Raw genomic sequence first — 25333 nt, 5'->3', positions numbered from 1 at the left:
AGTGAGATTTCAGTCTCACCTGTACAGAAATTTTGTTTATTTTTTGTTTTAGGGTTCTTCCCTGAGGAGGAGGAAGAGAATGTGCCTACCTGAGTAACAGTAGGATCACCATTGCCAGGAGCCACACATACAGGAAGTGGATTTGTGAGAAGCCTAAAGTTGTGCTTTACAAGGCCCAGTGATTTTAAATCCAGGGTAAAGATGGCCAAAGCCTATGGTAGGAACACACACTCTGACTTATTGTCCACAGTTGCTGCCCCACTCCTGGTGTGCTAAAAATCATTATCCAAATCCATTGATAATGTATGACAGCAATGATGAAAATTAGCTTAGAGAATTATAGATAAGGGTTCTTGGGATAGAATGGATGAGTCTAAATTAAATAGGTGTGTGGGCATGAATTGGTACTCAAATCTTAAACCTGAAGTACAATCACATCAGTATTAATGACCTTCACTTTTGTACCAGATATGAAATTTTTTTATTGGTTCTTCCTTTAAATGCAAGGGACCTAAAGTTGTGGGGTGACTGAAACCATGGAAATGATTCAATAATCACAAGAAACATGGTAATTGGGCTGTGGACTCTAAATATTTTTGTACACACAGTCAATATTCTTTAACAAAATTCAATAAGCAACATGAAGTGATATCTAGACACTACTAAAACCTGCATCACCCAAGTCCACCGCTGCAGGAGTGACATCTCACAAAAGCTGGAACCCTGGAGCATACTGAACAGGTTTCTGGCAGCTCAGTGGTATGAGAGTGCCTATCTTAGTTACTTTGCTTTTGCTGTGAAGAGACCACCATGACCAAGGTAACTTACAGAAGGGACTTTATTACAAGCTTGCCTAAGATTTCAGATGGTGAGTCGGCTGATGACCACCATGGTGAGGAGCATGGCAGCAGGCAGGCAAGTGTGCTGTTGAGGCAGTGGCTGACAGCTGACATGTTGAGGTGACAACCAGGAGGCAAAACCAGAGCTGACCAAGGATGGTGTGGGCATTTGGAACCACATCCCCAGCGTCACAACTCCTCCAACAAAGCCACATCTCCAACAAGGCCACCCCTCCTCCAACAAGGCCATACCTCTTCACAATTTCACCTATTGTGGACCAAGCATTCAAATATATGAGCCTACAAGACCAATTATTATTCAGATCATCACGGTGTGCTTTCTTGGGGACTCAGTTGGTCTGTGCCTCTTCTAGGCAATCTTTCTTGTCTCTGCTTCTTCCAGGCAACTGGTCCTGTCTGCGAGTGACTCTCATCAGTCCTTGCTCCATATACACTCCTGGGAAGGGGACCTAGTGAATGTCCTGACTTCCTGAAGTTATTTCGAGTTGTTTAACTTATCTTCCTAACTTCCCTTCAAGTTTGGAGTGTTCTCAGAAGAAAGTGCAACACTGCTATCCTAGCTCACAAAAGGAATCTGGCAGGCGTTGTGACCCTGGCTTATGTAATATTCATCTACAAATTAGATTCTAAATCTCATAACAAGAAAATTAGATTCTCCTTGACAAATTTCGTAGGGCAAATTTTGTGGGACGAAGGTTAGCAAGATTACAAGCTTACCCAATGAATGTGTCTCGTCAATCTCAGTAAGTGTGTAATGTCCTGTTTGTCCACTGATGCCTCATGGAAATGAAAATGAAAAGAACTACGGTACCCCTCACTAGACTGTGACCTCTGAGGGACACTGCTGCCACCCACAGGTGATGGCTGTTCAAAACATCTTTGCACTGGGATTCACCACTAGTTGAAGAAAATGAAATTTCAGTTTTGCTGTTTTCCTTGCTGGTGATTAACAGTATGTATGCTTCTTTCCTGTAAGGCAACAGCAGTGAGCTGCAGAACTCAGAAAGCCACAATGCAGTGTTTCCTATGTCCAGCGTTGTTTAGATACAGTTATGGGATGAATGAAAGGAGATATAAAAATTTATAATATGATGTTTTATGGGCTGGGTTCATGCCAATTAACTCAGCACCAGAAAGACAGAAGCACAACAATCTCCATGAATTTGAGGCTCAGTTGGGTCTGCACAAGAGAGCTCCAGTCTGGTCATGGCTACATAAAGAAGTTCTGTATCCAGAAGAAAAACCACAGCAGCAAAACCAAGCCAGGTTTATGGGCTTAAAAGCAAAATCCCGCTGAGGGGCTGGAGGATGGTGCAGCTGTTCAGAGCACTGACTGCTCTAGCAGAAGACCCAGGCTTGGTTTCCAACACCCCATGGTAGGCCATAACCTTCCCTATCTTAAGTGTCAGAGGATCCAGTGCCCTCTTCCGATATCTGTGGGCACCAAGTATGCACACGATGCAAACACACACACACACACACACACACACACACACACACACACACACTACAAGACTGTAGTGGAAGTTTTTGGTTTCTTTAAAGACTCAGCTGTGTTATGTAAATATGTTTTTGTTTTATTCCAAGTGTGGGATATGGGACTGGCTTAGGTTATCCACAGCTGAGGGGCGTGGTCTGTGCGAGCTGAATATAGCCTAATTCTGAGGACTCAGAGAGGGCATAAACATGAGAGTCAAGACAGAGAAGGCGAGGGCTTTGATGAGACAGACAAGAAGAAGAAGGCTTCTGATTTGTCCTGCATCCGTGTTTGTCATTTGCTGTTTATAGGAATTGGTAAATTATCTCAAGTTAAGACAAAGTGTCTGATGGATTAAGTGTGTGGGATCAGAAGAGCAAAAAGGGAAGCTGAAACCCTATGTGGCTGACATACCCATAAACTATTTGGGAGAAATTAATAACAAATATCCTAAAACCAAATGTTTACAATTTATGAAAAGAAGTAATTTGATTCTTCTATGTATTGTAAAGGGAACACCAATACCTGAGGCACCTATATTTTATACTGATATAAAAAAGATGGGAACAGCAGGTTATAAGTCAGACAAAATAAGTAAGGTGATCAAAAGTCCAGAACCTTGGTTCAAAAATCAGAAGTGTATGCAATCCTTATGGTATTATTAGATTTTCCCTGACTTTCTTAATATAATTACCGACTCTCAATATGCAGAAAGAGTTGTTTTGCATATAAAAAACTGCTGGATTTAGTCCTGATAACACAGAATTTATAAACTATGCAATTGCAACAGGTCATTAGAAGTAGAAGCTGTTCCTTACATATTAGTTATATTCAGTCTCATATAGACTTGCCAGTTCCATTGGCAGATGGAAATGAGGAATTTGCCAATTACTAATAGTAAATGTATTAGAAGCTTCAAAATTTCAAGAAAAACACCATGTAAAGGTTCAAAGGAAAAAAAATTCTCTATCACTTGGAAATAAGCCAAAGAAATAATAAAAAATGATCTATATGTTCACTGGATAAGCAGACTCCATTACCTGCTGGAAGTCGTCCTAGGGGTAACAAAAGAAATGCAATCTGTCAGATGGATGTGTTTTATTTGCAGAATTTGGAAAACAAAGGTAATGCATCACACCACTGATGCACATTCAGGGTTTCAATGGTCAGCTGCTTTAAGTTCTGAAAAGTCTCATTATGTAGTTACACATTTATTGGAAATAATTTCAATTATGGGAATACCTGCACAAGTTAAGACTGGCAATGCACCCACATATGTATTCAGGAACATGAAGCAGTTCTTTGCACATTACACTATAAAGCACATTACTGGTATTCTACACAACCCTACAGGACCAGCAGGTGTGGAAAGAGCTAATTCTACTTTAAAAGAGATGCTTATTAAACAAAAAGGAAGAGCAAAGACCCCCACAGGGACAGAATAAATTGTGCTTTGTTAACTCTAAATTTTCTTAATGTTAGTGAAAAAAGAACATCAGCCGCAGAGAGTCACTGGGTTACAGAAAAATTGTGGACCTATATCAACCCATATACTACAAGGTTGTGTTGGTACCAGAGTGAAAACCTGCAATAGTTTTGAGATGGGGATGTGGCTATGTTTACCTATCTACAGGGAATGAAAAAATATGGTTACCAACAAAACTTATGAAGGTTAGATTTGATCAGAGAAGACCTCCTACTATCTGAGACACAAATGTGTTCTCATGGCAACTGAATCTTAATGGCTTCCTGGTCCTCATGAAATGCCATCCTTTCCTACAGTGTGGATGGGGACTTATATTACAGTTCAAGCAGACATATAAAGTTCGTAAATGCCATTTACCTGCTCAAACATAGAGCAGAAAATTATCTTTAGCTGATTTATGCACCTTGAATATGTGTGTGTGTGTGTGTGTGTGTGTGTGTGTGTGTGTGAGCAAAAGATGAGATAACAGTGAAGACAACACAAGTAACTCAGGTGATTCAGCCTCACAGACTGCCTCAGTTACTGTTTCCTCAAGAATTTGCATCCAGGTCAACTTAAAATGGTCTAGCCCAATTAAACAGTCCCGTAGACTGGACAGAAAAAAAGATACAGCTGGTTCTTCCAGAGCTTGGCCAATATTCTAATTTTCTTAGAGTACTCAAAAGATCTTTATTCCCCCAGAAAGCAAGAAGCAATGTTAAATACAAGATGGCCCCATTCCTAAAAGGTGGGGTGGGAGCTTTTGGTCATTTGGTGGGTTATGGATGTTTGTTGTCATCAAGGGGATTGGTTATAAGTTGTTATTGGTCATGGTCAGGAAGGAAACAAAGATTAGAACGGAGCATCTTTTTCTTTCTCTCCTTTGTCTTTCTTTTTCAGTTTTTCTCTCCTACCTAATATTAGGGCAAAGGAGGGGAAAAGAGAATTATAAAAGAAAAAGGAGAGGTATAGGATCATAGGATAAAAAGTATTTTATTGAATCTACTAGCCTTGACTAGAAATTTAAGACTTTGTTCAACTTTTGATTAATGTATTGTACATGCGCAGCTCATTTGAAAATGTGATGTAAAGTTTTAGTCTTATGAAAGCTAACTATCGCAACCTATTCAGGATGATTGGAGATACAGGTTAGTAGTTAGTCACCTATAAATATTCTTATTTGTAGCCTTATTAAATACTAGTTTTGTTAACTACAGAAATAAGCTTTATTTGGTATTTTATATATATTTTCAAAGTTAAACAGATACATAGGTGGAAACAAGCACTGTTTTTTATTTAGACATATTGAGATAGATTGATAGATACGATTATACACTGTATAATAGTGAGTAGATAGATGGTCTTAAAATACTTCAGAGAGCTACAAAATATAACATTTAAAGATGCTTTAATAATAAAGGGCTTTTCGGACAGCCACATCTGTTCCTGGCAGCACCTCCAATCTACTTCAAGGAAAATGATGGGCATCAAAGAAAGAAATGTCACTGGACAAAAAACCCTGTCCTTATCTCAACTGCTGATAGCAGACTGACTGTAGAGACTGTGCACAAGCGTGGCCCTGGGAAATTGACTGTCCAACTCTGTAGAGATGATGTAAGCCAGTGCTTCAAAATTATTGCTTCACAGAAAATCCTGTCAGATAATCTGTGCTAGTATGCTGAAGACTGGATGCCTCAACAATACCGAAAAACCTTTGGTGACTGTCTAGGCAGTCAGCTGTCTCTGTCATTTCTATAGATCTGGAAGCTGCTTGCTCTACACTTCCTACATACTTAGGTAATATTATTTCCTTCTCAAGTCTCTGATGGGATTGAAGTATTTAAAATTTTCTTATTATGATTAAAGACATAAATGCTTTAGTTATATGTAGACTAAGACAATGTTTTAGGTCTAATAAGATGTTTATAGGTTGATCTATGCAAGTTACAAGAAAGTGATTTAGGTACAGAACTTTGAACTCACCAGGATTAGGATATGTAGGGCAACACTTTTTCAAGGTTGTCAAGTACAAATGGCCTGGACATTGTAAATGTAATTCTTACCTGATAATTATCAAAATTATTTGTATTGTATATAGTTTATTAATGTTAGAGAAAAGGCCATTTTTAAACAAAAGAAGGACATGTAATGGAAGTTTTGGCTTCTTAAAAACTCAGTTATGCTATATAAACATGTTTTTGTTTTAATGCCAAGTGTGGGATATGGGACTGCCTTAATTTATTCATGGCTTATAACCATGTCATGTAGTGCATGGTCTTTGTCAGCTGGAGATAGCTTAACTTGAGGACTTGGAGAGGGTATAAATACAAGATCTTAGAGAGAAAAGGCAAGGGCTTCAGGGAGACAGACAGAAGGGCAAGAAGGCTGCTGGCTCTCCCTTCTGCATTTGTTGTTTGCTGTTTCTGGACTGCTTGCTATCCTGATGATAACGATTGTTGTTTTCCCGAAGAACCCAACAACCCCTACCAGTCAGAACTAAGTTTAGAGAGTTCTATGCCCCCTTTTCCCTTCTAACCTTCTTTCCCTCCTGCTTAGGGTTGGAGAATTGACAGGGAGGTAGAGGATTAAGGAACCCTAAATAAAGTAGAGCTTAAATACAGCATCTACACAGGACTGAACAAAGCCCAAGGTTCTAAGTATAGTCTGCAATCTTTAGAAGAAAAATTGATAGGATGACCACTTAGCAAAATAACAATGACAAGTTCTATCCTAGAGCCTGGGGCCTCCTTAGCTACAGACTTTAGGCCAGGATTGTAGTACCAGGCACAAAGTTCCCTTCTGTAGAGCAGTTTTCAAATACACTGAGAGTGTGGCTCATAATCAGATAACAGTTGTGCCACTAGTGCACCATTGGGCGCACCTTGCCTAACAAGTCAGTGTTGTAGCATGCAAGTCCAATACTGAGAAAGGCCAGTTCTATCTTTTCTCCCCAACTGCCTGAACAGCACCTACTGGCAATATGACAGCTGGGCAGCTGGGATAAAGTTTCTTGGTGGGTTTGACATTGATTTCTCTATGTCCTAAACCCAAAGCCTGTGGTTTTCAGCAATAGGGTCTTACCATGTAGTGCTGGGAAGCAATCAAAGACAATAGCAGTAGCCCGTGTAGTTTTGGAGATCTCGTTGGTCTCTATAAACAGTCATTTATGGGAATGTATCCTATCCCTTGCACTTCAATTTTCATTTAATAACTCAGTTCTTCTGGGAGTAACATTGCCCACCTATGCAAATATTTCCTACTCCAATGCTTTTATTTTTTAAGCTATATTTAGCATTAGCTTATCAAACAGCGGGTTTTATAGACATTTTCATGTATTATTAGTTTTGGTTCACCCACCTTCTCCCTTCATCCTGCTCCATGACTACATAGTCCCAGCTGCCTGAATTCCTCATTGTTTTATTCACATCCCATGTTTCCTACTGTTCTTCCAATGATAGTTTTAAAAACTGCCTTGTGAGACTCTATTATAGACTTTTGTAAGACTTTTCATATATCCCTCACTTTGGATTCTCCCTCTCCACTCCCCCCACCCTCAGATATCTGATCTCCTGCATTGCTCCATGCCTCTCTGTGCTTAAGCTTTTTACCACCACTGTTGCAACTCTCTCCTATCATTACAACTGATTATCCCCTCTCTCTGAACACAAAGATGCCTCTCTAGTTTGCTGGCTCCCACTTGTGCTAAGTGTTAAACACATAAAACGAGATTTCAAGCTAGGATCTGCATGAGAGGATGTGCAGTGTTTGTCTTTCTGGATCTTGGGTACCACACTAACTATAACTTTTTTTCTAGTTTACTTGAACATGTCAGGGCTTCATTTTTCTTTAGAGATGAGTGATGTTCCATTGTGCTTGTTATACCATGTTTTTCTCATCCATTCACTTCTTAATGAACATCAAGGTTGACTCCATTTCTGACTATTGTGAATGGAACAGATATTAAAATGGGTGTACAAGTCTCTCTGTAGTAAATATAAAATCTGTTGAGTATAAAACAGGGGTGGTACATCTTGGTCACATGGTAGTTTGTGTCTAGGAGTTTGTGAGACCCTGAGTCTCACCCAAAGTAGCTGCACTACTTTATACTCCTACCAACTGTTTTTGTTTTTTAGAAGAATATCCCTTTAATTAGCCATGGTATTATATGCCTATAATCCCAGCACTTAGGCATGGCATCATATGCCTATAATCCTAGCACTTAGGCATGGTATCATATGCCTATAATCCTAGTACTTAGGCATGGTATCATATGCCTATAATCTCAACACACAGAGGCAGAGGCAGAGGTAGAGGCAGATTTCTGTGAGTTCAAGGCTAGCTTGGTCTACATAGTAAATTCCAGGTTAGGAGACCCTAACTCAAAAATTCAACACACATAAATAAATACATCTTATTTTTAAAAAATAACTTAATTTAATAATAAAAAATTAAATAGTTCAGCAAAAACTGCAATTATGGCTTGCTACAAATCCATTTCTTCTCTGTATTGATTCTGGCACCTCTAATTCCTTCATTATTCAGGTAGGCACCTTCTTCAGTCCCTCTGATGGCACGCCTAAAATCCAACAAGAAATAGTGCAACATTTATACAGTGGATAGCAGCAGTTGTCACCCCATCATAATCTCTAGGACATCTACTCCACCTTTTCACGTGGATAAGGGCAATTCAAGAGTTCACCATCAGAGCTATCCTGCTTCAGCACTCCATGTCTTACATCCCAGAGGCCTTTGCTTGGATATCAGCCATGTATTGCTCATGCACACGAAGCACACACCACCAGACTCAGGTGTGTGTCACTGAGGTATAGCGCCATATCCACAGGCGGTGCTCTGCGATCAAGGCCAATATCCTCTGCAACACAAGTTCGAGGCTAGCCTTGACTACACAGAGAAACCTCATCTCAAAAAAACCAAACAGGCAAAATATCTCACTGAAATGTTTCCTATCCAATCAAGAGCTCTTTTGGGATGCTCTCTGATGATGACACTTCCGAGGAGGTTCCCAGGGACCCTGCGGCCTGTGAGCGTGAAGGGGCGCAGTACTGCATGGAGTGAATTGGGGAGCCTCATGCTTGCACTTCTGCAGGGACTTCCTGATGTTTCAGAACCCCAAATGCCTGTCTGCAGTTCTGTCTCTCTCAGCAAGAAGTTTTAAGTTGGCGAGGGAGAGGACAAGAGCTACCCCAGAAACTACCATCACATGAAGATTTTACATGAAATCTCAGTAAGTAAAGGGTTTCTAAAGTTGTATCTAATAAACGGAAGGGCACAAACCTCAGATTTGAGGGGCTGTGGGGCTTGTGGGGGAGATTCAGATTTAAGGGGATGTCTAAGAGCCTCTAGTTGGGCCAAGCATGGCGAATGTTCCCCTGTCAGGCTTCCCTGCCCCTAGTTCCCTGTTTCTTGCTAAAAACCATTAGATTACATTCTAAAGCAACCCACCAAAGTCTATTCCCAATTTGGCCACTTCCTTCCTTGAGGCTGACTACCCTATCAAAGTACTTAAGTCCACCAATCAAAAGCCTCCTGTGGTCATCTTAATTAACACGCCCAATCAAAGCAAACCAACACATCCTAACATGGGGATTCCTCTTTTTCCTTTATACACCGCTATCTGCCTTTGGGCCGCTTTTTTGTTTTGTTTTTGCTTTTGAAACAGGGTTTCTCTATGTAGCCTTGGCTGTCCTGGACTCACTTTGTAGACCAGGCTGGCCTCCCACCTCCCCTAAAGGAGTGCACCACCATGTCCAGGCTCTCTTTAGGACACTTCTATGTCCTCTCTATTCACAGACAGTCCTTTATCTCTCTAGGACAAAGTCCCCTCCCCTCTCTCCCTTGTTCCCTTCCCCTTCTTCCTCAGTCTCTGTCTCCTGTCTGTGTCTCTTGTTCTCTGTCCTTTTCCCATCGGGACAATGTCTTTTGTGCTGAGAACTTGCTCTTGGGGTGTCTTGTGCTAATAATGGTCCTTTCAGAGGTGGAGATTGGTGGGATCGGCTCTGTCTGTAAGTACAAACACTCTCCCTCTGAGCCACACCCCATGTCTTCCTTCCCAACACAGCTGCCCTCACATGACACAGCCTTTCGTGTTCATAGCCACGACTCAAGCACACCATGACACGAACCCAGTAGAAGGAAAAGCAGCCTGAAAAACGTACAAGCTGCTACACTCAGCGCTGCCTGTTTCCTTCCATGCGTGTTCTGGTGACTCTCGGTGCAGGCCAATCCAGTGGTCAGAAGCCCCCGCATATCTCTTCAGGAAAGCCTGTCATAAAACACAGAAAGGAAATACAGGAGTCTCTCAATTTCAGATGACCATGGAGTCTCTCCATCCTACGGCCTCCTCTAGGGATGGCTACAGGGTGTAACTGGGGCGCATAGGCTATGGAGCCAGACTAGTCCTCAGTTCTGTGGATCCATTTGATGTCTGGAATCCCACAGTACCTAATCTGAGGGATACATTCCTCTATAGCTGGCGAAGTCCCAGAATAAGCCTGTCTCTCTAGTCCACTGTCAATAGTGTTCACCTTTGTGGAATGTATCAACCATGGACAACAGCTGTGCCATGATATTAGCCCATGACAACAGCTGTCCCATGATATTAGCCTGTGAATTGCAACATTCCCTTCAGATTTCAACAATTCCTCCACGAGTGGAGAGGCTCATGAGCCTCAGAAGGCAAACAAAGAGTCACCTGTCTGAGAGAACACCAACTCTGTCCGTTCTCCAGGGCCCCTCCCCAACGGCATAAAAAGAAGTCAACTGATAGTGGGAGTGGAGGAGATTCTGGTCAGCCAAACCGCAGAGAGACAAGGCGATGGTCAAGCTGCCTGCAGGAGGATAGAGAGCCCCGGGTGGTTGCAGGTTTTAGGGAGTCAGCACTGTGTTGGGCTGGAATTTCTGGCAGCTTTTGAGTCATCCCTGCCCCTTGTGAATAACCCCTCACCCATAGTCCTGTCGAAAAGCAAAGGAATGCATCAAACTTCAACATTTATCAGTATGATTAGCAAGCTTACTTAGGAAATGCTAAGTTACATGGGAGTGAGCAAGCGGAACAGCAGGCGCTGCCTTTGATTGGAGACAACAGTTAAAGCTGCACCGCTGGCTCCTGGGTTGTAAACCCGCCTACCCTCTCCTTTTGGAGAACACTTCTTAGAAGCAAACATCACCAAATGTCTGCTTAGCTGGCAAGTTCTGTTTGCTAAAGAAAAGACTGTTCTAACCAGAAACCTGTACATCACAGATTCTGTAAAACTTGCTCAGCTCTGGAAAGTCTCTTTTGGAGTGAGGAAGGCAAGAACCTCCCTAGGACGGCATCTTAGTTACTGTTCTATTGCTGTCAAGAGATGCTATGACCAAGCAACCCTTAAACAGGAAACATTTAATTAGGGGCTTAGTTATGGTTTCAGAAGTTAGTCCAGAGCAGCATGGCAGGAACAGCAGTAGCTGAGAATTTTAATCCTGATTTGAAGCCAGAGAGAGAGAGAGAGAGAGAGAGAGAGAGAGAGAGAGAGAGAGAGAGATAGGGGAGGGGAGAGAAGAGGGAAGTGGGGACGGGTTGGTCCTAGTGTGAGATTTTGAAACCTCTTAGCCCATCCCTAGTGACACACCTACTCCAACAAGCCACATACCCTAATCCTTCCCAAAGAGTTCCATTAATTGGGAACCAAGCATTCAGATTAAACCTATAGGGCCTTTTTCATTCAAACCACCACAGATTGTCATGTATACAAGAATATTACAATGTCTAACCATAGATAAGCTATGGAATATTTCTGATGAGGACTGGGCCTTTTAGGCAATAGCTAGGAGCTACAGCTGATGCTCATTAAAGAGTTTCCCCCCTTTTATCTCTGAGTACTAAAAAATTAAGGAAGGTGAGTCCTTTTAACACTGATGTTAACCTCAAGGAGAAGCTCATTGAGTCACCAAATTGGACATTGGTATAATTATAATTATTACATTTGGTCTGATCAACACTCTCTTTCTGGGATGAGTAGTGTGCACTCTCTTATATGTCTGTCTGTTGTGTTGTGACAGTTACTTTATATTTAGAATTAAGATGTACTGTGCTCGAGAGACCAAAAAGCAAAATGGTGCCTCTCATTTGTGAGCCCCTACATTGTATAAGCTGTATCCTATTATAACATACTGTGTGTGAAATTAGATTTGACTCTTGTTTTTAAAAAGTGGATGCTTATAAATAACAACTATGTAACTTTACCACCACCTTAGTTAAGGGAACCACATGATATATACCAACTAAGGAGACAGAAATAAATGGCAAAATATTTTGGATTAAAATATAATTTTATATTATAATAAAACATATTATCATATTTTATATATCATACACATCACACATACATTTTATATGATAATAAAATAATAATATGTCATATTTTAAAAATAAAAATTAAATAAAAACAAAGTATAAAAGATTTAAAAGCAACATGTACTTAATGAATAAAATCTTAAAGCTATACTTACTTATACTTATATGCAAAAATTTAAAAATTAAAAAGCTTTATAGATAGGCAATTATCTTCTTTATCTTTTTAGTGTTCTTTGATTAAAAGCCTGAACAACCAAAAAAAAATGGGAAGCAACACTAAGGGTCTATAATAATTAAAGATATGAATAGAAGCCTTTAAGAATTTTGATTCCTCAACTAAGATAATATAGATGAGGCTTGATTTACTATCATCAGTAACTTGTTGCTCTGTTGAAAAAAGAAGCTGCATAACAAGTCTTCTGGGTTCTAGCTGTATTTCAAATGTCATAGATTAAACCAAAATGTTTAACCTTAAGTGTCCTCAAATTCATTGAGTCTGCATTCATCAAACCAGAGATGTTGTCAGTTAATATATGCAGAAATTCTTTAGTAGTTTTGCTAATTTTAGTTTTTGCTTCAAACAAGGGACTAGGTCTGAAAGTCCATTTGAAGGTAAAAAGAAAAAAGAAAGGAAAAAACAAACAAACAAACAAAAAAGGGCCCAAGTCACCTCCTGACTTAGGATGGCTTGCTAATTTTCAGATTTTTGATGCCAATCTGACAATCACTAGCAGGGACTGGATCCCTAGTTGTATCTTATGATTAAAACTAAAACATAAAAAGATGAAGAGAGGTTCAATGTCATGAGACAGAACCTGGCCAAGATTTTGGACAGAAAAAGACAACAAAGAGGTACATTTTTCTAGGTAATAACAATGATAATGATAAAGTCTCAAAAACTTCATGTCCCAGGCTAAAATTAAATATCACTTCACTGAAAAAGCTAAAGAGTTGGGGTCACAACTATAAACACCAAAAACTTGAAACATTTTGTTTTTGGTAAAGCAACTGAAAATCTGTCACTGTGGTTGACAAACTTCTCCCTCACCCATAGGTTACTTCCTCTTTGTTATTTTTAACTCAATAAAAACAATTTTTGCTGCCAGATAGTGCTAAAATGTTCCATGCAATGGTTTGTAGGTAGGCTTAGTCTTAAATCCTCTCATAGAAAAAGGCTCCTGGACTAAGAGTTCCAATTAAAATTTCTAAAATTTCTAAAAGAGGGCTCCCAAACAAAACAGTAGAAAGATAATAAATGTCAAACAAACAAACAAACCTGAAAAGACAATAGAGATTTCAGAAATGCTGGTCCCACAGGGAGGGAGCTCTAGAGCAGAGACCACATCTTAAAGTTGTGCCTTGCCTTGAAGCAAAACCACTGGTGCCTGGAGGATGCACAAGCCTGATGCTGGCTGTGCAGGGCTGTGTACCAGGTCAAAGCCCAGAGGTGCGTGGATGCTGGTTGTTGTCATGGTCACTGACATCAGTGCCCTAGTATTTTAACTAAGAAGCAATTACGAGAGAACATCACCTTTTATCCCCAATAAAAGGCTGGAACACTAGGTCCAAAGAGAACTAGTTGCCCTGCACCAGAGACTATCATACAGCGTTAGCAACGACAAGAGTCCAGCACAGAGTTGGGATTTAACTCAGGCTACAACTCAAGGGAGGATGTGATGGTTCACACTACATTTAGGGTCTAGACTTCCTATGCTTGAGAGACCAAAAAGCAAAACATGCCTCTAACATGTTAGCCCCTGGCTTGTACAGGCTGCACCCTAGCAGCCCACTTCCTCCCTTTCCCCCTGAGACATTGAAGACTACTCTGAAACTGACCGATTGTGTAAAATTTGCTGTTCTTGCAAGATAATTGTTTGTAATGCTTTTGTAATTAAATTTGCTTACTCTGCTCGGTGAGTAGAACAACTAATATGTTAAAAATTAGACCCTGGCTACACAGAGACAGACATGTAGTCCTGTGGCTTTTGACTTTATAAGCCTTGGGTTGATATGAACAGATACTGCACGTTGGAAGTGCTCTTAATTACAGTCCTGGTGCCATGAGTATCTGGCACCAGTATTTAATAAAGCCTCTTTTTTATTAAAATTTATTCATGGTCATGGTGAATATCTGAGCAATTTCAGATTCATAACACTGTGTGTGCCTGTGTGTGTGTGTGTGTGTGTATGTGTGTGTGTGTTACATCTCCCCAGGAAAACTCTGTCACACAAACAATAACTTCTATAGTCAAATGCCTAAGTGGAATGGAAACACTAGGTCTGACCCTTCAAGCTGACTACAAAAATTACATGAAAACTGTTTCTGGAATGTCTCAGGGCCCCAGGCACAGGTGAAACACTAATGCATGACACATATGTACGCCTTGTCCCTCATCCTGCCTGGAGTGGGATCCTTCCTAAAGCTTCAGTTTCAAGTTCCTCAACTCATGGAAATAAACATGTTCAACAGAAACACAAACAAATACCGGTTTCTAGACAGTTCTTACCAGTTCCTCTGGGCTTTCATGCAGAGTGAGTTCGGCCTTTAACGCCATGCAGGAGGTCTGGCTGTCTGTCCAGTTTCTTATGTCTTCAGAAAAATAATAACATTTCTTTCCAAATGAAATCCAGTTTCTTGGGCATGTGTCACAGATGACTTCTTTATTTTCCACTGGAGTGAAGATGGTATAATTAAATACAATGAAGTAGTATTTCCATGCCTTGTCTTCTGATTCTTAGCTCACTTTTGAGGTAGTATTTGTGCTATGGCTACTTTTAATCTAACTTAATGAACTATTTCTGGGGACCTCTTATTACTTTAGGTGACATAAATAAGACTTGTTGGCAGTTTTCATCCAAAACTGGAAAATTTATTTATATTTCTTTAACATACAGATATTCATATTGGGCCCTGTGAGAGAAATCCAAGCCATGCAATGAACACGTATAGTATAAAAACAATGTAATAGAAATTGTCAGGTGTATTTGCAATATTAATTGATGTACTATAAAATATTAACAAGTATTTTATTATTTTTAAAATATTTTATTTTTTACACATACATTTATATTATTACCATATATAGAATAAACTACATACAGCAAGAAGAACATGAAACAATCAGGGATTATATTAATGCTACATTCATAGTGTTTTGGCTATTTGTATTTGGCAACCTTGAATAAAACATTTTCCTATCTTGGGGAGTCTAAAAATCTGAATGTAAATCAATATCTATCATATCTCATCATTATCAACTTAAAACATCTATCTAGACTTAAAAACATCTTAAACCCTAAACAAGTAAGCTCAATTGTGAAACTAAACTATTTGGTTTTCAACCCCATCAGAGACTTGAGAAGGAATAAAATTAATTACCTGAGTAAAAAGGAAGTGCAGGTTAGCAGCTTCCTAATTGAAAAAAAAATGACACAGACAGTTTGCTACCTGAACTCATAACTCTCTATAACACTGGAGCATCATTTTCAGCTTTCTGGCCCAGTATATCTGACAGACATATTTGTGAAGCAGGAACTATTGAGGACTTGGTTACCCTGTCTTGACAGAGTTTGGCTGTCGACTGCCTGCATCCAAATTTGCCTATTTATAAGCAGAAATCTGTCAGTGGTCAAAACAAGGACATTTTGCCCAGTTTTTAGTTCATTGGTATAGAAATCTGTATACTGATGCAAAATAAGTTTAATTCTGATACATTGGCATAGAATTCAAATTTAAGATTATTCTTCACACACATTATATATATATATTTCTACTCTAATAGGAGGTATTATACCCACACTACTCCAGTAGAACACAAGGTTTACCTCCAATACTTTGAAAGTGCTACTTCAGGCTGCTTAGTATAAGTAAGTTAGACAAGTTAATGGTCAATTGATAAAATCATGGTCATGTCAATTACTAGTCTATTTATATCACAAGAATATATATCCTAAGTATAACAGATAGGTATGATTCTATAGACAGGTAATGTAAAATAGTTAAAATCTTCAAAAACCTCAGAGTCCTTTAGAATATGGCATTTAAAGATCTTTTTATTGTTTTAAGGATTCTTTGACAATAAGACAGATTAACTCCTGGCAACACCCAACCTACCTCAGAGAAGGGGATGAAGATCAAAGAACCTCCTTATGGACATTATTTTATTATTGATTGATTGATTGGGACATAGTCTCTCTATATAGCCTGTCTGTCTATAATTTATAGAATATTACTACCACATGCAGACTGTAGGTAATATAGATGGTATGCATGTTAGGGAGGTGGCACAAGATGTTATTATCTATTCTTAACAGGTTACAGTTAAAAACCTGTAAACCGCTTACTTCATATATGTGCCATTTAATATGTTCCAGCCATGGTTGCCATGCTAGAGATTGCTGATGTCAACTTCCCCGGGATGCTGAGCCTGGCCTCCTGTGCACACCACAGCCTGTGCTGTTCCCTCACTGCATCTCCCTAAGTTCCCAGAGGACAGGAATTTCCAGTGTGTTTTCTCTAGAGCCCTTCCCACAGTGCCTGGTTCCCTGGGGTCAGTAAGTATTTACTGACAATGTGGATATGCACAGAATGCTGCAGAATTTGGAGAAAAAGTCACTTACCTGAAAAAGCAACAACAGAAAGTGTAACTACAGCTACAGTGAGGACCGTGATCACCCCATAGCAGCAGTAGAGCTTAACAGGAGACACACGGGAGGTGATGGTGAGATATTTTCCTTGGAGCATTTTACCTGGAAAATATGAATATAAGAATGCCAAATCCAATAACTTCTTAAGGAACATAAAATAAACTTACCACAAAACTCCACTTTACAATCGGCTACAAGTTCCTGAAGCGGTACTATAAACCCTTTCAAAGAAGGCCCTGGTCCATAAAGGGTGTCCACAGTAGAAAGAAGACTAGGGAGAATGGAAACAGGACTTCAGCCAGGAAGTCTTCTAGTTATTGAATTAAGGATGAATAATGAAAGAGTAAGAAACAAAAGGAACGAAGAACACAGCGCAATGCAACAAGAGCAAAAATCTGGGTTTGGCTCCATGAAAGTGTCCTGGTTAGGAGTTATGGAAACATTACAGAAAACACATCGGTGTAATTAGACATATTAACAAAAATAACAAAAGAGAAAAACAGAAATAATTCAATAAACAGAGAGAGAGAGAGACAGAAAGACAGAGGGAGAGAAACCCTGTTCCTGAGGGCCGCTGCTTGCAGCAGAAAAGGTGCATGTGGATGTATTGTAGACCCTGGTTCTGCCCTGCCCTGCCCTGTTGCAACTTACAGACAAGACGTTTAGGCACAGCAGGGCTTAAAAGAACCTGCAAGGTTGCAGCTCCAAAGATGCTGGACTGGAGACAGGTGAAGCTCACCTAACTGTTTGTTGGTGGTGGGTGGAGTGGTGAGCGATTGGTAAGCAGAAAGCAAGGTGACAGCAAGCTGGAAACAGGGTCCTGGTGCGTGGCTTAGACCTATGAGAAGGCCCAGGAGAGAAAGCAAGTCTGTTGCCGGCGGGGGTGGGAGGGACGTTGGTAATGCCAAGACAACAGGAAAGCCACAGAGTTTCACAGCACCAATGTTATGGTAATGATTAATATGCCATTCAACAACAGATTTGGTATGAAGGAGATTTCTTTTGGGAAAGGAGGAAGTGGGGATAAAGGAAAGGGTGCCCATGACAGAGAGTGCAGCAAGTGCTCATAACCACTGAGTCAACTCTCTAACCCTCTCTTGGTTTCTTCATAATTTTGTATATAGTTTTTCTTATGCTGATTATGAACATGCCTTTTTAGATTTATAGTTTTATAGTTTTGGCATGACTGTAAATGGTAACATCTCAGATATTCATTTCCATTTGACAGGAAAATGTAACTGGTTTTTCCATGCTGGCACTCAGTCCTGCAGCTTTGTAAACTCTTGTTTTACAGTCATTGGTAGATTTATTAGAGTTTTTATGTAGTTAGAACCATGCCATCTGTGATGAGAAACACTTTCATTTGCTTCTAAGAGGTGAAAATCAGTTCTTTCTTTAAGAAACTCATTTTATGTACCTGACTGTTTTGCCTGCATGATTGTGCATCACATAAGTGCCTGCTGCCTATAGAAGCCAGAAGAGGGTAGTGGATCCCCTGGAAATGGAGTTGTACAAGTTTGTAAGCTACCTGGTGGGTCCTGGGATTTGAACCCGGGGTCCTCTGAAGAGCATTCTTCAGCCACATGACCCTATTTTGTTGCCCTGGCCAGTACCTCCTAAGAAAACCTGAAGTAGTGAGCAGACATCCTACTCTTGCTCCTGATAGCTGAGAAAGCATTTGCAATAGCATTATTGAGAATGAAGCAAACTGCAGTTGGATTTATAGTTTTTGTTTTTAATTGATAACTTTTGTAGCGTTGAGGAAGTTCCTCTACTTCCTAATACTCACATAATTTTGCTGTTTGCTCACTGGGTATGATGTTTAAAGTTTAAGTTCAAGCTCTTGTTCAGAATATGTATTTGTGTTTGTTACATTTATAGAAACACAGGTGTTTTTTGATTTACATTCTTTTTTATTATTTAAATAATTTATAGAGATTACATCCAGTTTGTTAGCCCCTCACTTTTATCTTCAGGTTCCTCCTCCCTCTTTCACCCTATTCCTCCCCCCCGGGCCTGTGACGGAAGACTCACAACCTGCCATGTGTCTCTACCATCTTAAGATGAACATGTGGCATAAAGGATCAATTATAAAACTTCTTAGTCCTAATGAATTCACTTGTTTGTTATCCTATCCTCTTTTAGGCTAAGAAAGCCACAAATATCATTTTAAATCAGTATGTGTTTTTATAGAAATTCAAAGTTATATCTTTTACAACATACTGCATATGTGATTGAATCTTGGTTCAAAGTATTCTTTATATGGTTGTAAACTTTCAAGGTTATAAATGTCTATTTAGATTAATAGGCTAATTTAAAATACATGTGTAACACTTACGTCTTTGCTAGTTCTTGGATGCATGCATGGATGCTGTTTCTTTCCCTTGCCACCAACCAGCTACTTATGCTTGGGGTTCACCTTTAGGCTTTCTGGCCAATTGATATGGTATAATATCCACATAAAATTTTTCCATTTTTTTATTTTTTAATTTTTTTATTATTAATTTATTCTTGTTACATCTCAATGGTTATCCCATCCCTTGTATCCTCCCATTCTTCCCTCTCTCCCATTTTCCCCTTATTCCCCTCCCCTATGAATGTTCCTGAGGGGGATTACCTCCCCCTGTATATGCTCATAGGGTATCAAGTCTCTTCTCGGTAATCTGCTTTCCTTCCTCTGAGTGCCACAAGGTCTCCCCCTCCAGGGGACATGGTCAAAGGTGAGGCACCAGAGTACGTGAGAAAGTCATATGCCACTCTCCACTCAAGTGTGGAGACTGTTCTGACCATTAGCTAGATCTGGGTAGGGGTTTAAAGTTTACCTCCTGTATTGTCCTTGGCTGGTGCCTTAGTTTGAGCGGGACCCCTGGGTCCAAATCTGCCTATCGTAATATTCTACTTGTAGGTTTCTAGGACCCTCTGGATCCTTCTACTTTGCTATTCTCCCATGCTTCTCTCATCTAGAGTCCCAATAGGATGTCCTCCCCTCTGTCCCAGTTTCCTGGTAAGTGAAGGCTTTTGTGGGATATGCCCCTTGTGCTAGTATGCAGATATAAGTGAGTATATGCCATTTGACTCTTTCTGCTTCTGGATTAACTCACTCATTATGATCATTTCTAGCTCAATCCATTTATCCACAAATTTTGGGAATTCCTTGTTTTTAATAGCTGAGTAGTATTCCATAGTGTATATGTACCACAGTTTCTTTATCCATTCTTCTACTGAGGGACACTTAGGCTGTTTCCATGTTCTGGCTATTATGAATAAAGCTGCTATGAACATGGTTGAGCAAATGTTCTTGTTGTGTACTGGAGCATCTTCTGGGTATATTCCAAGGAGTGGAATAGCTGGGTCTTGAGGAAGCCCTATTCCCAGTTTTCTGAGATAGCACCAGATAGATTTCCAAAGTGGCTGTACTAGTTTGCATTCCCACCAGCAATGAAGGAGTGTTCCTTTCTCCCCACATCCTCGCCAGCATGTGGTGTTGCTTGAATTTTTGATCTTAGCCATTCTGATGGGTGTAAGATGGAATCTCAGAGTTGTTTTGATTTGCATTTCCCTGATGATTAAGGAGGTTGAGCATTTCTTTAAGTGTTTCTCAGCCATTTGATATTCCTCTGTTGAGAATTCTCTGTTTAGTTCCAAGCCCCATTTCTCAATTGGGTTATTTGGTTTGGTGAGGCTGAGAAACTTTTGTAAGGCTGGAGACACTGTCAAGAGAACAAAGCGACAGCCTACAGACTGGGAAAAGATCTTCATCAACCCTACATCTGACAAAGGTCTAATATCCAAAATATATAAAGAACTCAAGAAACCAAATATAATTTTAAAGTTGTTTTTATACTATTCTACTATATTGCCAACTATGGAAACTGGTTACTGTTCACACTTTTTCATACCTAGACATGTTTTTGAAGTCCAGGGTCATAAAGAAGGTATAGTAAAACTCTTAATGGGATTAGTAGTTGAAATCTTGTGCTTAGATAATCTTCAACTATTTGACATGATTCCAAAGATACTTTTAAGTTGGGATATATTAATTCTAGAGACATTCAATTGTTTACAATGTTTAGACTTGGTTATTATGCTCTATTTTCACTCTCAAAAGTTTAAAAATTATTTCCTGAAGTATACTTAGCCTTATATTTGCTGTTACCAATCTATGATATAGGTTTAGATTTTTATAAGCTATAGGCTTTTATGAACTAAATCATACAGGAAACTTATGCTCTATACTGGTAGATTATAAAGGTCTAAAGTTTCCAGTCTCTTTATAGACTGTGCTTATGATTTTAAGGCTCCACCCTAACAGGGATGAACCCTAAAGTCCAAGTCTTTAATAATAGTCAGTCACCTTACATAATATATTTGTAGTCATGCTAAGAACTGATGCAGCTAATTAAAAAGTAAGCTTTACTTAACCCCCTGTACATGTTTTCAAAGTCAAACAACAAGTAACTAGGAACAAGAAAGCTTGTCTATTCTGCTTTAGATAGATGTCGTCCTCAAACACTTATCTGCAGAATATGGCATAACTATAGATCATAACATCATTTTAACTTTGTAAAGTGTAGTTTAGAGAAGATATCCAAAGACAGGCAAAGATTGCTTAAGTCAAATATGCCAACCCTTAAGTCTGTTAGAGACCTGCTGAATATTTGAGTTTATTATGACATGCAGAGACACTCAAATCCTATCAGTAACTCCCAAGGTCTCTCAGAAGATTTGGTCACAATTATAGATGACTTCAACCCTAGACTGTGGTCCTCTAACCACTGGGCAGATGGTCCCAATGCTTCACCTGATGCTAGGGCCTGGCCTGAACTGTGGACAATCTGGACACTCAGAGAGTTATTGTCTCATGTTTCTGAAAATGAGGTGAGGTCAAGTTTCTTCTATGTTCTTTCTCCACAGAAACATCTCATCTTCAATGCCTAATGGCCAGACTGTTCCTGCCTGTACTGACACAGAGACCCCAGGAAACAGGAACAACTGTCTAGGTAGTGGATTATGGACTGACTAGTCACCTCTGTCATTTTGATTGACACATAGATTCATTTAGATTACAGTTTATCCCTCTCAGGTCTCTGATCACATTGATGGCTCAGCTAATGGTAGCTTGACATCTAGAGAACAAGTAATTAGCTCCTCACCCTAAGGTGGTTCAGCATGTATCTTATTAGTCAATTCATTAGCTAGTTAGAACTACTAACTACTAGATCTCTCTTATTTAAAAGGCAAACAGGGTTGTCCTGCTCACAGGCCTAGATAGTTATAAGAAAGCGATACAAAAGGGATGGAAAATGCTTCAGATTCCTTCCTGTTGCTGTACTACTGCTGTATTAAGACTGTTCAGAGCTTTGACATTAATCGCTGAAGCTCTGGTTTATTAATCTAACTCTGGTTAAAAAAAAAAAACTTTTCACTATACATCCACTATCATAGTTCCAAGCTCAAGATTTTAAAAATCCTTTGGTTTGTCTTTTAGGTATAGACTTTAAAGTTGTTTCTCATTGAGCTAGACTTAAGTGCATCCAGTCTTCTGGGTAGAGGGAAGAAGTTACTAGTTCATGATATGTAATCACACTGAAAAATCAAGATCAAATGAGCTTTTGTCCCTTCTATTTCATGGAAGGCTTCTGTCTTCCTTGAGCTCACCTTAAAGAGTATTTGTGCTGTTAAACCAAAATCATTTCCCAAGTCTCTGCGATGCTATGACACAAAGACGTGTGTCTACTGCCCTTTTCTACAGTGTGTATCTCACTGCAGACTACAGTGGTGATGCTAACATGTCTAAAAACGTATCTTCCTTGTAAACTTAAAAAGAATTCTTGTAAGCTCCAGGAAATCCACCTGAATCCACCTCTCGGGTCAAATGAACTACAGATAGGTACTGCCAGCCACCAGCCTAAGTTTCCCACCTATTGCTCATTTCAGAGGGTGGGATTCCTCCCCTTTTCCCTAGTTTTGGGACTTCCCTCCCCCAACTACCAAAACCATGGGCCCAGAAGTTTCTTTTTTTTTTTTTTTAATACATTTTTATTAATTTATACATATTACATCTCAGTTGTTAGCCCATCCCATGTATCCTCCCATCCCTCCCTTCCTCCCACTTCCTCCCCCTACTCCCCTCCCCTATGTCTGTGTCTGAGGGGGATCTCCTCCCCCTGAATATGCTCATACGGTATCAAGTCTCTCCTTGGTGACCTATTATCTTTCCTCTGAGTGCCACCAGGCATCTCCATCCAAGGGACATGATCAAATATGGGGCACCAGAGTTTGTGTGAGAGTTAGATCTCCTTCTCCACTCAACAGTGGAGAATGTCCATCGGCTAGTCCGGGTAGGGGTTCAAGGTTTTTACTGCCTATTTTTTCCTTGGCTGTTGCCACAGTTTGCGGAGGACCCCAGGGCCCAGACTCTCCTGTAGTTTTCCAGGACCCACTGGATCCTTCCATTTCCTCTTTCTCCCAGGCTTCTCACACCTAAAGTTTCAATAGGATGTCCTCCCCTCTTACCCATTATTCTGGTAGGTACAGTTTTTCATGGGGGCCCAGAAGTTTCAAATGTGCACAACAACAAAATAAATAAAAAAGAAAGAAGGAAAAGAAAAGAATTTTCTCCTTAATCTACTTTGTCTTCTGCGTGTATCCTGTCTGATGTTTCCTACTTCTAAGACAGTGCCAGGGCAACTAACTGCCCACGGGTGCTCCAGTCTAACCTCACAGACTCCATCATCAGGAACCACATTTTCCTTCCTTGCCACAGATATTCTCACGGATCCTGGACAGCAGTTAAACAGCCAGCTCTCTCAGGACTTCGCCAGCTCCCCGGATTCTCTTAGGTTTCCCAAGGATGTTGTCACTCTGACGTCAGCCTTTTTTGAACAAAAGATCCTCATGCCTGCCTCACCACCCCTCATTAAGTTTGTCATTTTTAATTAAGCAGTAATGGAGGCGTGTTATCTTACAGGCGTTCCCACTAGCCTGCCTTTCAGGGACCCAGCAACCTCTGATGTCATCACCAGCCACTGCCAGATGTGCACCAAGTGTGTGCTGAATAAAAAGGACCCACTAGCGTCTTGTTCTCTCTCAGTTTCTCTCCCTCTGTTTGTCCTTCTTTCTCTGTTTCTCTCTGTCTCTCTGTCATGGGTGCCCTCCACTTTTCTCCCCCTTCTCCCTTTTCCACAATACATCTCCTTCATACAAGAAAAAAGAAAAAAAAAGAAAAAAAAAAAAAGAATGCTGCTCTTGTAGAAGGCCTGGGCTCAATTCCAGAACCCACAAAGCAGCTCACAGACCTTTGTAATTCTAGATTCAGAAAATCTGACACCCTTTTCTCATCTTGGTTCAGAAATGTGATGCACTTCCCTCCTTTTGGTGGGTAATAGGAACACAAATGGTGCATAGATACTTACGCAGGCCAAATGTTCATACACATAAATTTTTTGAAAATAAAAAAATGAAAGAAATCAAGGCAGGTCTAAATACATAATAAACTGTAACACTCAATATTTTTCATATGTCAACAATTCTTGAATACGTTTATAATTGCAGCCTAGCTCTACTTCCTGAAGGAGCCATTGTCTTCAGAAAAAAAAATCACAGCACCAAATTATATGAAAAGTACTATGAAATTAAAAAAATATATACAATACTCCAAAAATGATTCTGAAAAAGAAGAGGTCCAAATCAGAGAGATCACACTGCCTAATCTCGTGGCTCATGGGAAGAGGAATAAAAGGTCTGGTGCTAGCAAGAACAGAAAAAAGGACTCCAGAATGTCAGACACACACAGTCAGCAGATGTGTTGCAGAGATGGACAGTTTTCAGACAGGGAAAGGACAGCATCACTCCGGGATGTGTTACTGAAACAACTTGGTGCACGTCTGCTAATCGCAGGACTCAAGATGGACTGTAGACCCAAGCATGAACCTTAATATTGTGAAGTCATTTGATCTTCAGAAAAGTGAAGGACAATATTCTTGAACTTGCATTGGGCCAAAATCATCTTAGATTCAAGAGCAAAATCTCTGTCTATATAACAGCAAGGTGAAATGTTGATATAGATGTAACACTTTTCTTTCTTCTTCTTCTTCTTTTTTTTTTTAGAAAGGCAAAATTGTGCAGGCACTACGAACATGTACAATAATATACAGTATGGTGCCATGCTTCCATCCCACCCACATATCCCCACACTTGAAAGGAGAGCCTGCCTTTAAGTTTCAAGGGAAGAAAAAGAAACCGTTATGTGAATACTTGCAGTGGCTCCTATACATCACTATGTCACTATAGAGAATCACTATAAAAAATGGAACATTTGCAACCATTCCAATACCCTCAGGCTGATGACAAGGTAAACCCTCTTTCAACACAGTCAACAAGTTGGACCATGTGCCCGCACTCGCCCATTTCTTCGTGCCACTTTACCAGGCTGAATGTTCCAAGGTCTTCTGATCCAAAAAGTCCTTACACTAAGCTTGCCAGCAAGCGTATGCGCAGTGAGCTACCGGAAACCGTCTCCATCCTGTTTA

General features: G+C 40.0%; 1 protein-coding gene across 1 annotated transcript; it reads right to left on the bottom strand.

Annotated features, from left to right (window-relative positions):
- Positions 1 to 8088: 8088 nt before the first annotated feature.
- On the bottom strand, positions 8089 to 25294 carry LOC311588636 (C-type lectin domain family 2 member E-like). Its single transcript, XM_084766503.1, has 5 exons — positions 25230 to 25294; positions 16776 to 16904; positions 14663 to 14826; positions 9979 to 10085; positions 8089 to 8378 (listed from the first exon to the last, which is right to left on the bottom strand). Exons 2-5 carry the CDS (start codon positions 16897 to 16899, stop codon positions 8276 to 8278), a joined length of 498 nt encoding a protein of 165 aa, XP_084622629.1. The 5' UTR covers positions 16900 to 16904; positions 25230 to 25294; the 3' UTR covers positions 8089 to 8275.
- Between the last annotated feature and the right edge of the window lie 39 nt (positions 25295 to 25333).

This window comes from Acomys minous (genome assembly GCF_964271855.1).
Source record: "Acomys minous genome assembly, chromosome: 17".
NCBI classification, from domain to species: domain Eukaryota; kingdom Metazoa; phylum Chordata; class Mammalia; order Rodentia; family Muridae; genus Acomys; species Acomys minous.
The sequence above is the reverse complement of the archived record's forward strand: the minus strand, read 5'-3'. Positions and strand labels throughout refer to the sequence as shown.